Genomic DNA, 16,149 nt, shown 5'->3' with positions numbered 1-16,149 from the left:
CGACAGACAAAGCAACACGTTACAAGTGCACGGTCCGCGTTCAGCACGAACGACAGTGCGGTTCTTTCTCTTTTTTCGTTTCAGAAGGCCAGGACAGAATTAATCAGGGCATTGAATAATGCAGAGGTATGTCTAATAATACAGACGATCGATGTGCAATGTGGGAGAGGAATTTTCCACATTAGCCCGTTCGCCTCGTCGCCGGGTTCATTCTTTAAACACGATGCACCGACAGTGGGTGAATATATGAAGCGCCCGCGCCACTAACGAGTTAACGGCGTGCTCCTCCATCACGTGGCTGCCAGAGCGGAGGACTCGGAGCAGGTTCATGCAGACGCTCTCCCCTGGAGCGAGCCTGCAATGCATTTTCCAGCCCCATTCGCAAATGCTCGTTCTCTCTCTCTTTCGTTGTCTGCGCGTGTCCGTGCTCGTGTTAATAAGCAAACGTCGATAAACTTATTCAGCTGGTTTAACCAATGGACTCACACCTACGACGCAGACCTTGGAAAGCTCTTTAATATTCGTTTGGATTCCACACAAATTTCCATAGAACGCTTTGTGCGGCTTTAGACTTATAAATGAAGCTGCACTTAAGAACGTGATTGGACTATGAACAGCTGGGAGTAAAAATACAAAATCATTACGACCAATACGCTGTGATCAATAAACGTGGTCACCTTCGAAACACTCCCAGCACGCGCCCTTCATTTGCTAGGGATTATGGCTTTTGATGCAACACACATGGCCTTTCAATGGGTTCACACCCCCAACACTGTCATGATTAACAGAGCGGTATCAGCATACATTACATTACATCAACCTTTAAGGTAGTGTCCCACCACGTGAAGCAAGTCATATTCATCATCCACCAGTTTAGTCTCAACCTTTAGCCGTTTTGGTGACCTCTGACCCTTTGGTCAGTCATGCCATTGTTGCTTGGCTCCATTAGTTGCACCTACACATCTGCGTAATAAGACTCGCGGTAGAGAGCCATTTACAACTCCACGTTCTGCTACCGAGAGTAAGATACTGCTCCCGGACTGATGTGTTGGAATTACACAATTGTCAAAAAAAAAAAATTACACCGTCCAAGGTTTAATATGACGAGCATCAGTCAAGCAGCGAGAAGACATATGTCTTCAGATGTCCCAGCAGAGCTATCCTGACCTTCCATTCCCACGGCTGCTCAGTAGGAAGTCGACGCGGAAGAGCACATACGCGGACCACACGGCAACTCTGCCTAGCCGTGTGCTTCATCACTGCATGGGTTAAGGCAGAGCAAGTCGTGGTACATTTGTGATGTTTCACTGTTACTATGGTGACAGCAGGCGGGTAAAGCAGGATTCTGTTGTGCCTAGCAACTGATGGCTCCCGTAAGTGGAGCAATTCAGTTTTCAATTTCCCACCATAGGCTGCAAGTTGCTGACACTGGTTCCTGAGTCATTAAACTGTTTAAAAGAAGGATGGATGGATGAATAAATAAATAAACAAAAATAAATAAATAAATGTGTGCTCATCTTGCCAGCTGCCCTTGAGTGTCAAGGACAGCAGCATGTGCTACATTATAAACCGGGACATGGGTGAGAACATTTAGGACCAAGATAAGTTTACCATGTAAAACTTATTTAAACTTAAAGCAGGATGGCTTTAGCAGAAAACAGCAGAGACAGAAGAGCAGAATTTGTTTAGTTTTAAATGGATTAGCGTGAGTGGATGTGGGAAAGCAGAGTCCCCTTAAAACATTCACTCGACCCCCTAATGGCTTCTTTTAGTTGTAATTTGTATCCAAATTCCAGAAGATTAGTATTCCACTGCTCCTTGTTTTTTCCCCCAAGCTCTTCAAAAGTGCAGTGTGGAGTCCAATAAAATGTTAACTGACTTATCAATATCTAATCAATCATTTTGCTGGTCGATGGATAGATAGACAGATAGATAGACAGATAAATAGATAGATAGATAGATAGAATTAGGAGGCTAAGGAATCTGCTTGGCTTGGAGATTCCTGCTGATGAAGTCAGGCCTTGGGCCGAGGTAACCGGACAGCTGAACTCTGAAGGAGGGGCAGTTGAACTTGTAGTGAGAGGCAGCTGAACTCTGAAGGAGGGGCAGTTGAACTTGTAGTGAGAGGCAGCTGAACTCTGAAGGAGGGGCAGTTGAACTTGTAGTGAGAGGCAGCTGAACTCTGAAGGAGGGGCAGTTGAACTTGTAGTGAGAGGCAGCTGAACTCTGAAGGAGGGGCAGCTGAACTCTGAAGTGGCAGAAGGTTCATGATGGCTCCCGTTACCACGCGTCCTTACACCCATTTCACTCATCCGATGGTGAGCAGGGATAGAGTGGCAGATGAGGTGACACCAGCAGACTCCCATCTTCCCACTCCCTTACTCCTGATGCCGGGCCTGAATTCCAAAGCTTACTCATGCTGGAATGAATGAGGTCAGAGAGAGCGCACAAGGTCATGGGAAAAAGCATCGTTATCGAGGCTGAGAGTCTTCCACTCTTATCGCAGCTGTACAAAAGCTGAAGCCCCTTTTTAGATGCAAATTACATAAGCACCTTTGCTGCTCCAATTGAAACTTCCCCACTCCAGGCAGATCAGGAGGGTCCATAAACAAACTATCCTGTCTGAACATTGGATGCAGAAATGTGTGGGTCACCAGAGTGAGTAATATGCTGTAAAAGGAATGGAATTTGATGTGAACGTTTTCGGCTGTGCCTCCGAAACGTCTCGTCCTCGGCCTCGCCGGAGCTGTCACATGGGAGATTAGGAGAGCCGGGAAGTTGTAGCATGCAACCTACCAACCTCCCAATCTCCCAGTACCACATGGGAAGCGCACACCACGAGGTGGCTGGCACCATCACGCGGCCGTGCACGTCTCCGTAAGTGCATGTTCAATTATCGCCAGCACCTCACAGCTGAGTCGGTAATAAGGCGCCTTGTCTAAGATATTCAGCAGTGGCCCCGGCACATCAGAGCGCAGGCAGGCGATTTGGAATGCAGATGGGCCCTTGCTGAACTCATCTCAACAGGAAGCTGAAGACGTCCTTTGCCTCCCGTCGGCGTGACGAGATCCCGCCACGTCTGGGGAAGAAGGGGGAAAGGTGTGGCGGAATCTCCCTCATATCGCCGGCAAAGCCAGCGCAACCCCGTCAGCGTCTCGACACAAATCTAATTACTGTTCATCGTCCTTGTGACCGATGTCTATAATCCGCCGTGGCGAGCGTTCAAGCAAAATTGAGATGCACGGCTGTCAATAAATAAGACACCTGGCGACAGCAAGAACATGCAGACAGCCACATTCTTCATCGCCCCTGAGAGTTAACTGTGACACCGAGCCAAAAAACAAAAGGTCAAAGGTCTGACGTCACCATCGGTGTTGTGTAATGATATTTGGTGCACACTGGGGAGTTTTGCACTTCTGAGGGTATATGGGCTTGGATGCAGACTCACACTTCCACGGGGAACCAGCCACACTCGCTTATGACTCTCGGCATTAAGATCCTATGGTGGCTGTTCACATTTCCTCAGGCTACTGATGGTTCCTGATGAATCACTTTCCAAACCATGAGAGACAAACGGCTTAGCAATTGTGTTGGAATTAGCAAAGTCCATAATAAATGAATGACTCGTCCAGGGAATCCTGAGGAATGGAGGTTAGATGCACTTCTTCTCCTTCCCCAGGAAAAATCTCCAGGATGAAACTGCAACAGCCTTAGGCGCGCCATACCGTGATTGGTTGTTTTTACATGCATGACGCTTGTGATGTCATGTGCAACACTGGAAAGCAGCTAAACCTGCCCAGGAAAGCTACACTCATTAGTGTAAGGAGAGCGCACAACGTTTGGTGAAAGAACACGGACACCGACGGACCAAGTTGAATGGAAGTGGTAAGATGCATGCCAACTAACAGAAATACGATGATTTGAAATAATTGCTTATTTAGGCAATTCCAATTATATAAAGCAATTAGTGCTCATTAAAACACAAGCTTATGTTAGCTAAGTAAATGCCAACCTCTGAAAGGAACAAAAGATCTCTTGGGTGGCATTTAGTTCTGTTCTGTGACAATGCACCGTCAGCTGTTACTTGCTGTTGGGTCTTACAAATAGCTGTTATTAAATCTCTGTAGGACAACGGCATAATGGGAGTATAATGGGCATTGTTGACAGGGAGGCAGAAGATTCAGATATGTGGTAGCATTAGGGTTTAAGAGGCTGGCCGAGGGACAGACATACCTACAAAAGAGAGAGAGGCCGAGAGAAACGGAGAGAAAAATTGAGTGAGGGATAGGGGGATGGAGAGAGAGAGGATGTGAGGAGGAGTCCTGTTGGCTATAGGGTTGCTTTAGGAGGAAGGCAGGCTTAGCTTTAACGAGACACAGGCTTCATGGTGCAGTTGAAGGCCTCTCTACCACTCAGTGAACATCACTCACTGCTATCTGCTATTGCTCTCCTGCCCCCACAGGATTCAACAGCATAGACACACACACACACACACACACACACACACACACACACACACACACACACACACACACACCACTCCTCTCCACCGTCCCAAATGAATGCTGCCACAAATGGATTCATTTGCTACACAGAGATATCTTAGTAATCAAGTGCTTACTGATATGCATGTAGGGGTTTGGCTGTAAACACCAAACAAAGCACTACACTAACCCAGACTGCACAAACAGAAAACCATGTTGGGGGGTGGGGGGTGGGGGCTGTGTGGCAGGGCGGGGCGGGGCCTGCCCCAGGGCGAGCTTGTCTCCTCGTATTAGAATGCCTCATGCTTCACTCCCATCCATGGCTTGTGAGCCTTTAATGAGGTGGGCCGGATGGGCGGGTCGCTCCACTGACACGTGCAGGAGGAGCAATGGCCTGGTGAGCTCATCGGGTCCAACTATGGGACCCACACCCCCATGGGAGTGAACCTGGACAGAGTCCCAGCAGTGGGCAGAAATGCAGCACCGTTCGGCTAACGTAAAAAAAAAAAAAAAAAAAGTTATGAGGTGATTCACGCAGTCTTTTTGTACTAAATAAAGATGACAGACTGGCATGCCCCTCCCAACCCAAAATGACACTAGTCTTTTCACGAGTCCCCCACACACAGCTTCACAGATGACAGCGGCTGTTAGAAAATGGGATGAAAATCAATAGTTTGGGTCCAGCTCCCCATTTAGCAGCTGACTAGCAATCTCGCCTCCTGAGGCACGATGCTGCACATTAAGCGCATTTTTGCCTTTTAGGACTCTCTTCACGATTATTTCTTTCCAAAGGGGATAACGCGTTACGACTTTCATTTGCTCTGGCGTGGCCGGTCTGGGGCCGCACAGGAAGCCCACTCCCTCCTTCGCGCTTCCTGTTTCTCTGGCCGCTTTAAGTGAAGCCAAATGAGTGGGCTGTCACGGCGGCTTCAGCTGAAAGGCTGCCGAACGCAGAAACAGCAGCACGGGAACTTCAAAGTGTGCTCCGTCTTCTGCCTCTGTCTCGTGCGCTTACGAAAGTCATCGCACTGATGCAAAAAAAAAAATAATAATAATAATGATGGGTGAAAATAAATGTCAGTAACTAAAAAAACAGCAACATTTCGTGCATTTTCACTCAACCCAAGATCGAAGGCTTCAAAGGAAAAGTAGAGTAGTGAAATGTGTGTTTGACACTAGAAGATGAAAGTCTTCAGAATTCTCCAAGTCTCTGGCTCAGTTAATCATAATTATGATAATAATTATAATAATAATTAATGATGAAGGAACTGGTAGTGTCATAGCCCCCCTGTACAACAGGAGCTCATTACCCAAACTCCACCTCAGCAAGCACAATGTCTGGACCACAGTGGAGAGTAGAAGGCCTTTAACTGACACAGAGAGAGAGAGAGAGAGAGCTCAATCCAAAATGTAGTGAGCCAGATAAGTCTGGACAAATGATGGTCAAGTTTACAGCTCCTGGCTGTCGGTCACTGGGGCGTATGTGTAACTTGGGAAAAGAATGAAAGGAGGGAGATGAAAAATAAGAGTTAGACACACAAAATCAAATGCATATTTGCGCGCACACACACACACACACACACACACACACACACACACACACACACACACACACACACACAGCCCTGCTTCCACGATGCTGACTGCCTCTCTCCCTGGACAACATCCATGTGTAATGAGGGATGCAGTCTCAGGACATGTTGGTGATCCTTCCTCTGAACAGGGAAACCTGGCAAACTCTGTGCCTGACCGTGACAGCTCGCCTGCCATTACTGTTCAACAAATCCCGATAAGAGACCCGAACATCTCTCGGCGTCTCCCATGGGCAAAGTGTCACTGAGGGAAATGGCGTGGCAGGAATGTCACACAGAACAAAGAACCGCGATAGCCCACCACATCCGCATGGGAAACACTTCCATACCTGGCTGATCCACTCAAAACCCCTTGGGCTATTGACTAATTATCAACCAAACGTCAGATTTATTTATGTGATTTTTTTATATGGTTTTAAACTTGGTTTCCATGCATCAGCATTGATTTCATCTGCCAATCAATCAGCTTTCACCTGGAAAAGATGAAACTGTGTCACGTAAACCGAAAGTCTGAATTTTTTGGAAAACTTTTTTGCAAATATAATAATATGCTAATCCTAAAGTCCTTTTAGACTTCTGCAGAGAGAGCCAGTGCCTAATTTGTGCTTACAGTGTTACATTTGTCCAAAAAAACAACAACAAAAAAAAACAAACCAAAATTGTTCTGCGGATGAGCCATGCAGCTATGCGCCACGCTGCCTCCGGTGTACGTCCATGGGGTGCGTTTGACTCACCGCTTGTAGCGCCCCCACCAGGCTAATGCCACAAGGCACCCCACGATCAGAGCAACAGGCAAATGGGACGCGTTTTCCTACTGCCCGAGTTACAAGTCACATCACTCCAAACGGACAAAACGTGCCTTCCAGGATCGGATCCCTTTCTATGGGCCGAGCGTCGGTTTTAGTGCTGCGAGCCTGTCCGTTCTGCATCGAGTTACAGCGCAGTTCTGATTACAAGCGATTGGGTTCCGCCTCGATCAATGCCGAAGTGAAACAAGTGCGGATGCACCGGTTTGGTGAGTGGTGGAGTCAGGACTCACTCAAACACAGCGCAGTGGTTTCACCGTAAGGCTCCAGGGCAGGGCACAAACCCGAACGGTTCAGCTCGGTGACTGTGGAGGACTGGACCCTGCTGGGTTCCGACCCATGAGAAAAGAAACCTCCTCCCCGCGACAGCTCTTCAGCATCACTCCCCAAACACTGCTCAGCTGGGAGAGAAGTATTTCACAGGCTATGTCCCACAAATTAGGCTGAAGCGCGACTATTCATCCTCGGAGTAATCCAATTCCCTCTTCTCTCGTGGAGCTCACTTCATCGCAGAGAGATGACTCAGAGACGCTGTAATAAGACTCTCTAAGCATCCCTAACAGCCATAATAAAGACGCTGAATGTCTGAATGATACAGACATTGAACAAACAAATAAATAAATAAAATCTCCATTTTCCGGAGAAGCACTAATGTGCCTGGATATTAAAGCAGGTTTTTAAAGCTTGGAATGAATGTGAATAAATGAATGAACTTTCAGTCTCTTCTTCTGGAATATTTTGTTCTTTAGGAAGTGGATTTTATGAAGTGTTACATCTCTGTGGCTTTTGCACGTTTTGGTTTAAGGCTTTGAAAAGCACACATACAGACACTACAAAGGCAGTTCAATCAAGTTTCAATTTTTAATTCCTCCTCTCATCTATTCAGCTCGTATTGATTACCAGAATCACACTGAATGGACTATTTTGGAAATTCAAGGAATTAAAATTATTATTTTATTATTATTAATATAAAAAACTCTCTCAGAATCAAGTAAATGGCGGTAAAAATCTGTGAACATCTGGTGGTGATATGTAATGGCTCCATCCTGACAAAACACAGAGTTCAACATGCAAGCGTTAGTTAAGCACCGCAGCTCAGGATGAAGCTGTGTGTGTGTGTGTGTGTGTGTGTGTGTGTGTGTGTGTGTGTGTGTCTGTGTGTGTGTGTGTGTGTGTGTGTGTGTATGTGTGTGTGTGTGTGTGTAGTTACCTGTCATTGTCGGCACTCCTGAAGGCTGGCAGGATGTTCCGAAAGCTGCTGTGCCGGTCGAGCTTGGGCTGGCTCTTCGTACGTTTGATGGAGCTCTTCAGTCGACGGCTCAGGAAGCCCTGGCCCACAAACAGGCGAGGTGGGAGAGGGAGAGAGAGAGAGAGAGAGAGAGAGAGAGAGAGAGAGAGAGAGAGAGGGAAGGAGAGAGAGAAAGAGGGAGAGAGAGAGAGAGAGAGGGAAGGAGAGAGAGAGAGAGGGAGAGAGAAGGCGCTCGGCTGAAACGCTTGCTACACAGGAAAAACAAAATCACTGACGGCCAACCCTGCCAACGAAGACACTCTTTTCTCTCTCGGTCTCTTTCCTAATGTCTCCTTCGTCTCTCATCCACGATGTCTGACAGAGCTGCGTGTTGCCGTGTCGACTGACCTGCAAGCGTGCACGCACGCACACGCGCACACACACACACACACGTGCGTGCGCACACACATCTGCTCGCTGGGCTACAGCGGCTACGCTGATGTGAGACGCCCCTCGAAGTCTCTGTTACCATGGAAACTGTTGGTTGGCATGGAAGGAGAGAAGGAGAAAATACGAGAGAGGAAATAAATAAATAGTGGTGCAGTGCAAGTTCGCGGGGAGAGCTGATCTGGAGATTTTCTAGCACACCACAGATTAAAAAGAGATGGTGCTGGATTATTTCCCCAAAAGACGAAGGCACTGGAAAGAGAGAAAGTTTTTAAAAAAGAGCACAGGGCAGCACTAAAGGCCAGGGATGTGGAACGCAATTACTGACTGGGATAATTAGTGTGTGTGTGTTTAGAACCCGCCTCTCATGCACAGAGTGAATAAACCTGCATTAAGGAAGTCAAATATTAGTTGTTACACAACCACTGCGAGTACACGTGGAAGACAAAGATGTGCAAGATCTGAAATATTTCAATAAGATGAAAAAGGAACAACAACACAGTCAAAATAAATCATAGTTTCGAATCTTTAATGCTGTTAAACAGTATATAAGACATCTTAACCTTAAGAAAACAGAATTAAATAGAATAATCAAGCAAATTTACTGTCCTGACAGTTCAACAGTGAGAATGTCACAGCTGTTAGAAAAGACAGGCACTCAGGAATGCAGGCTGGCTGTCTCAAGAGAACACTGACCCCATCAGCCGGGATGGGGTCAGTCACCTGCACAACTTCCCAGTGGCTGCCCACACTCGGTTCTCCCTGACCACTGACGGCAGCCCGTCTGCCCCCTGCACGCTGTCCGGCACCAGCTCAGCTGCAGAGCCTCAAGGTCTGCCACCGTGTCCCGCACGACACTCGTTTTATTCTCGGCAAACGCTGCCGTCCAGAGGACAGCACAGAACGGCCTCCATGGCAAGAAAGCTTGACGGCCCAAACCTTCGTGCAGGCTGGGTCTGTCTCCCTCTCTCCTTTGGTGCAGTCTCAATTTTTCAGTGTTCTATTTCTGTCCCCCCAAACCCCCCCACGCCCACCCCATGACATTTGCCGTGTGCCTTCCGAGTAGAATTATTCGTCATGGCCGTCAGTGTGGAGGAGTGTGCCGGGAGTTCTGGGTATTGAGCTACTGCAGGTAGCAGTGCAGACCCAAATCAATGGAGCTCCAATGTCAAAACTGACCTGACTCATACAAGAGCCATAGAATTTGGACACTGCAGCGTGTCACAGATAACAGTCTGATGTAAATAATTCCCAAAGCATGTCTCAAATACTCTGAGCACCCCCCCCCCACCATTCCAAAACAAAGTAAAGACACCCTGGTAAAAGAAAAAAAAAAAGAAAAATCCCATACTGCTTTTCTGTCAGTCTTGTGGACGAAGTGCAGTCACCTATGGGAGACAGTCCAGTTCCTCACATTCTCTGTCAGCTGTCAGAATAACAGCCTCCAGCTGCTCACATTTCTCAGTGCTGCTGTGTTTGTGTGTGGGATTCCTCTCATGCTTACCTGCTGAGCCAGCGTCTGCCCCTCAACCCCTCCATCCGTGATGCCTGCCCTGCTCTGCCCAGCGGACACGTGGCCCTGGACACAAACGGCCCTCCCTTCCTCCCTCTCTCTCTCTCTCTCTCTCTCTCTCTCATCCCTGTCCTGTGTGTGCTCCTCATCCTCTAAAGCTCCGAGCTCCTCAAGCCCTTGAAAAAAAAACACCCTATAGAGGTAGCCACAACAGAAACTTTGATCAGGCCTGTCTGTCAACTTTGGCGTAAAGTCTAGGGTTAATAAAGTGGACATGCCAATGCTTAAATACTTAACAAAGGCAATGCAAACTTCACAAGGAACATGCAATCTTCTTTGGCCAGTATTAAGGACACTATACTTCTCAGAGACTGCTTGTTGGCTCATTCAGGCCCGTCTCCTAGTACTGGCTTATTCTTCAACCAGGGATGCTCGCTTTGTGCTATAGTCATGTACCAGGCTGCGCTAATCTACAGGTATGCCAGTGGGCCACGCTAATTAGAACCTGTTGTTCTTTAAGGAGGCCGGTGCACGGATCTGATCAGCTGGTGCTGCGCGTGACCTTTGTGACCTTATTCTGTTCCTTATTGACTATATTGTTACTACTGTGGCGCTGCATAAATAAGTTTGATTTGACTTGACTTGACCTTTGCAAAGAGACCATGTGAATGTTTGACTGGTGCGAGCCACCCTGTAGGGTTTCCATCTCTTGCTCTCGGTGCCTTTGTTGGCACTCTCTGAACCGTCAGACCTGACATGAGATCTGAACATTTCCGTTACTTTCCTCTCCATCATGAGTGCACATATCCGAGTATCCAAGTTTCAATCCTGGCTCTAATTTCGGATAAGGACCATTTAAAGGGGGCGCTCGAACCCTGAAATGCTGAAGCGTTTCCGGACCTCTTCCGGACGCTCTTCTATGGGCTCCTCTGTAAGATGGAGAAAGCAGCAGGAGCCCCTCTAAACCAATCAGTGCTGTTGTCAGCTACTCGCTGCTGCAGACAAGTCACGGGTCGAATGACACTTGGAGCATTCTGCAGACTATAGCACGCCTCTGCTAAAAGCCTGTAATAGACTGCTGTCTACAGCACGCCTCTGCTAAAAGCCTCCAAGAGACCGAGCAACTGCCGAAACAATCCGTTAACAGCATTATGTCCGGCTAGAAGTTGAACAGTGTGGTCTAGGCCCGCAACGCTGGAGTCCTCGGTAAGAAACTAGTGTGCATGAGAAGCACACACAGAGTGAAAGAGAGAGCGAGAGTGTTAACTCTCCAATCAGGGTATGGAGTGTTTGCGCTAACTCTCTCATTACAGTATGGGGTGTTAGATCCCATGATACTTTGCTGCGTTCCTCACAGTATGGGACCCTGCTACGACTGCCCCCCCCAATGCTCTGACAAACTCCAGGGCCCCGTTTGCTTAAACATGGCCCTCGATGACGGCACCTGTGTATATGTTTATGTGCGTGTCTGCCGAGGTAGCGGGGCTTCTTAATAACCCGATAGCAGTTAACAAAAACACAGACGCACCCGTCCCCAGGGGCATACATGATGCATACTAACGTACCCTCTAGCTGTGTCCTGGTGTTAGTTTAGCTGTATAATTAAGGGGAGAAGGGGAGAGAATACACAGCTGGATTATCTGGGCCTCCACCGAGGGTAAACAGCCCCGACGTGTCAGGGAGGCCATGGATACAGCCGCAGAACGGACACAATGAGAGAACACGGCGGGTCTTTTATTCCTCAGTACTCAGAGCAAATGTATTCATCGTCTGAAATGTGCACATTAAGGCGCGTAGGGAAATCAAACAGCTGTTTTATTTTGTCTGTTAACTCAAAGAGCGAGCCAACGTTATTTAACATTCAAACTAATATTCACCAAAGGCTCGTGAGAGCGGGCGCCCGGCCTCCACGTTTTGATCTGACCAACTGCACGCAGACAAAGGCAAAGAAGACAAAGCTAGAACCAAATCTGTTTACATGAGCCGCGCCGTCACCGTGGTAACCGGCACCCCGCGGCAGCATGTGGTTATGTTATGGCGGCCCTGCTGAAACGCGTGAGAGACGGAGCTGGCATCAGGTGCGGGCATCAGGCGGGGGCAGAACCAGCTGTGCCAACAAGACTGCCACCATACACTCACACAGTAGGACTCGCATCCCATCTGTCTCACACACACACACACACACACACACACACACACACACACTAAACAGCTGGCAGTAATTTCATACTCTGGCGATATTACACTTTACCTTCCATTCAGGCCTTTAGGGCTGTATAGCCTAAAGGCATATTAGCGTTCTACACAGAGGGCTAAAAACATGTTAGCGTTCGATTCAGGTCTAGACAGCCTAAAGGCTAATTCATACCTCCTAGACTATCCAGTGTCATATTGGTTCTCTTCAATGAGTTTGTTTTCATCAGGTTTTACAAAGGTAATAATTCCAGCGGTAAATTACCTATACCAAGATTTCTCTGACAAGGCTAAAAGGAAGTAAAATTAACAGCCTCAATTAGCATGAAATAATTTATATCAAGCTAACAAGAGCACACTAGCTTTCTCGTATAATTAATTATGTAAGCGCATGCCAGTATGTCCCTTCAAGACTGCCAGGCAGGGAGGACTGCAGTAGGTGTCCAGACCAACGGCACCTTGGTCACAGCCTGGAGGGCGCTCGTGTGTCTATGTCTGGACTGAGGGGAGACAGTCTGCAAAGCCACGGGCCCTGTCTGCTCACACTGGCAGACAGTAAAAGAAGGGACAGAAAAATATTGTTGGTGGCATGCATTTGATGATGTCAGCATTATCCGGACTTGCTGCATCTGCAGGGGGTTTAACCCCGTGACTCACTCAGGTGAAGGTGTGCAGGGATTAACCCTGTGACTCACTCAGGTGAAGGTCTGCGGGATTAACCCTGTGACTCACTCAGGTGAAGGTCTGCGGGATTAACCCTGTGACTCACTCAGGTGAAGGCCTGCGGGATTAACCCCGTGACTCACTCAGGTGAAGGTCTGTGGTGATTAACCCCGTGACTCACTCAGGTGAAGGTCTGTGGTGATTAACCCTGTGACTCACTCAGGTGAAGGTCTGTGTTGATTAACCCCGTGACTCACTCAGGTGAAGGCCTGCGGGATTAACCCCGTGACTCACTCAGGTGAAGGTCTGTGGTGATTAACCCTGTGACTCACTCAGGTGAAGGTCTGTGGTGATTAACCCTGTGACTCACTCAGGTGAAGGTCTGTGGTGATTAACCCCGTGACTCACTCAGGTGAAGGTCTGTGGTGATTAACCCTGTGACTCACTCAGGTGAAGGTCTGTGGTGATTAACCCTGTGACTCACTCAGGTGAAGGTCTGTGGTGATTAACCCTGTGACTCACTCAGGTGAAGGTCTGTGGTGATTAACCCCGTGACTCACTCAGGTGAAGGTCTGTGGTGATTAACCCTGTGACTCACTCAGGTGAAGGTCTGTGGTGATTAACCCTGTGACTCACTCAGGTGAAGGTCTGTGGTGATTAACCCCGTGACTCACTCAGGTGAAGGTCTGTGGTGATTAACCCCGTGACTCACTCAGGTGAAGGTCTGTGGTGATTAACCCCGTGACTCACTCAGGTGAAGGTCTGTGGTGATTAACCCCGTGACTCACTCAGGTGAAGGTCTGTGGTGATTAACCCTGTGACTCACTCAGGTGAAGGTCTGTGGTGATTAACCCCATGACTCACTCAGGTGAAGGTCTGTGGTGATTAACCCCGTGACTCACTCAGGTGAAGGTCTGTGGTGATTAACCCCGTGACTCACTCAGGTGAAGGCCTGCGGGATTAACCCCGTGACTCACTCAGGTGAAGGTCTGTGGTGATTAACCCCGTGACTCACTCAGGTGAAGGTCTGTGGTGATTAACCCCGTGACTCACTCAGGTGAAGGTCTGTGGTGATTAACCCCGTGACTCACTCAGGTGAAGGTCTGTGGTGATTAACCCTGTGACTCACTCAGGTGAAGGTCTGTGGTGATTAACCCCGTGACTCACTCAGGTGAAGGTCTGTGGTGATTAACCCTGTGACTCACTCAGGTGAAGGTCTGTGGTGATTAACCCTGTGACTCACTCAGGTGAAGGTCTGTGGTGATTAACCCCGTGACTCACTCAGGTGAAGGTCTGTGGTGATTAACCCCGTGACTCACTCAGGTGAAGGTCTGTGGTGATTAACCCCGTGACTCACTCAGGTGAAGGTCTGTGGTGATTAACCCTGTGACTCACTCAGGTGAAGGTCTGCAGGATTAACCTTTTGAGTCACCGAGATGAAGATGTATGAGGATTTATTTTGCAACTCACTCAGGTAAACGCTAACCTGACTAAGGCAGAAGTCTATGAGTTACACACACAATATCTCTCAGATTTGCTCATCCTTATAAACAGAGACAAAGACAGTTGAACAAATCATGTTCAGCATGCTGCAGGTGACATGACACCTTTTCTGCTGTGTAGAACAGTATGTAAAAGCAAATAAAGAGAACGAAGAGTGAGGGATGTGGAGGAGTCCCGCTCTGTCAGCTGGCCTAAGCTTACCGTCACTCTGAAGGGAGTGGAGGCGGCGGCTTCAGTGATGGGCGGGGCCTTGTCCATGGTGCCGCCAGGCATGCTCCGCCTACGGCCCACCCGCTCAGTGGGAGACTCTAACCAGGGTTTGGGGGACGGACAGTGAGAGAGAGAGAGAGAGAGAGAGAGAGAGAGAGAGAGAGAATGTCATCTACAGTACAGACGAAGGGAAACACCTCAACAACACTAACATCAATCACATCTCGCTTTGAAAAACAGCAAAAGCACATTAACCAGTGCAGGAATGTCTATTAAACCTGCAAAAGCTGTAACTAAGGCTCTGGAGCACTTATTGGTCCCTGTAGTCAACCATCTGTGTTACGGTACAGCTCAGAACATCACAGGATGGTGCACGAGCTCCAGTGGGTCAACTCCTCCGGCGCACTGCATGACCAGACAGGTGGGTTGCTCAACATTCCTCACACGCGCTTGTTCTCCGGCTGACCGACAGGCGAAGGGAAGGAGTGAACAAGTGCTTGAGCTGGCAAACGAATGACAGCTCGTGTGCAGCCGACCTGAAAGATGGGATCTCCGAAATCTGCCGCTCTGCCGGCGTGCACGGGCTCAAGTCGTGGGCCACGGCTTACACTGCCCCGCTGCATTTCCCGACAGGAGAGATAAGACACTAACAGGATCGAGACACTGGGTTTGCCTGCTCTCCCCTCGCACACACTCTTGCTAGGCAGGTTATTTGAATAATAACTCTGCAAAAAACCCCAAAGAAGCAAAGCGCGGAGCAAATCACAGAGTACAACTGGGGAAGGAGACATCATCCCAAAATTCACAGAAGCTGGCAGTCGTCCATTTCCGGCTTCGTTTTGCATCTCTGCTTTGTCTTGGAATTTTGGAATCTGAAGGGGCCTTTTAGCCCAGTGTCTTTTGCCTGTCTCCACAGGCTTTGGGCTCTGAACGCTTGCAAGGTTTTCATTTTTCTCCGCCGTTTCTCATTGTTTGCAGCATTCTCTCTGAGCAAACAAGGCAACACAGTTCCACACTATCTCGATCTCGACATTGCATGGAGAGACAAGAAGCCTTGAAAGCGCCCAATGGGAATCGGAGACATAATTTAGAGTGTATCTGATCTGCAGCTATTTCAATGTCGCCCATGATTCAATACAAAATAATCTCTGGAAACAAAGCGCGTACTGTGTGACCGGCCTTGGTTTCAGCTCTTCCCCTGTAGTAATACAAACACATGAATGAAATGACCTTACACTTACAACTTGACAATCCTCTCATGAAAAGCCATAATCACAATATATATCAGGTGGGACATTGTAGAAATAAATAACATTTTGCTACAAAGTGTCATTAATTGTATGAAAAGTCGAAAAAATATGTTTTTAAAAAAATCAAATCAATCAAGCATCACTAACAGCTAACTCGCCAGCCAAGTTACATGGGCTGGGTTTCCCAAAAGCATCGTATAACAAATATCATCTTTAAATGGTTGAGCAAGTATTACACGGAACACTGTCTCTTATTTAAG

The 16,149-nt window shown here is 48.0% G+C and overlaps 1 protein-coding gene across 6 annotated transcripts in view; it reads right to left on the bottom strand.

Annotated features, from left to right (window-relative positions):
* dab2ipa (DAB2 interacting protein a) overlaps positions 1–16,149 on the bottom strand; it is a 70,542-nt gene that overhangs the window by 32,967 nt on the left and 21,426 nt on the right. For 3 of the 6 annotated variants that reach the window (XM_035521837.2, XM_035521839.2, XM_035521836.2), the window contains exons 2-3: positions 14,631–14,737; positions 8,093–8,211 (exon numbers count right to left, since the gene is read on the bottom strand). In XM_035521837.2, coding sequence (XP_035377730.2) covers positions 8,093–8,211; positions 14,631–14,737 — 226 coding nt within the window. Of the gene's footprint in view, positions 1–8,092; positions 8,212–10,061; positions 13,103–14,630; positions 14,738–16,149 lie in introns of those variants that run through there. The other 3 variants (XM_081707834.1, XM_081707833.1, XM_081707832.1) reach the window with 3 other exon arrangements.

Source organism: Electrophorus electricus, chromosome 25 (assembly GCF_041902795.1).
Source record: "Electrophorus electricus isolate QZ-2024a chromosome 25, ASM4190279v1, whole genome shotgun sequence".
Lineage (NCBI taxonomy): Eukaryota > Metazoa > Chordata > Actinopteri > Gymnotiformes > Gymnotidae > Electrophorus > Electrophorus electricus.
The sequence above is the reverse complement of the archived record's forward strand: the minus strand, read 5'-3'. Positions and strand labels throughout refer to the sequence as shown.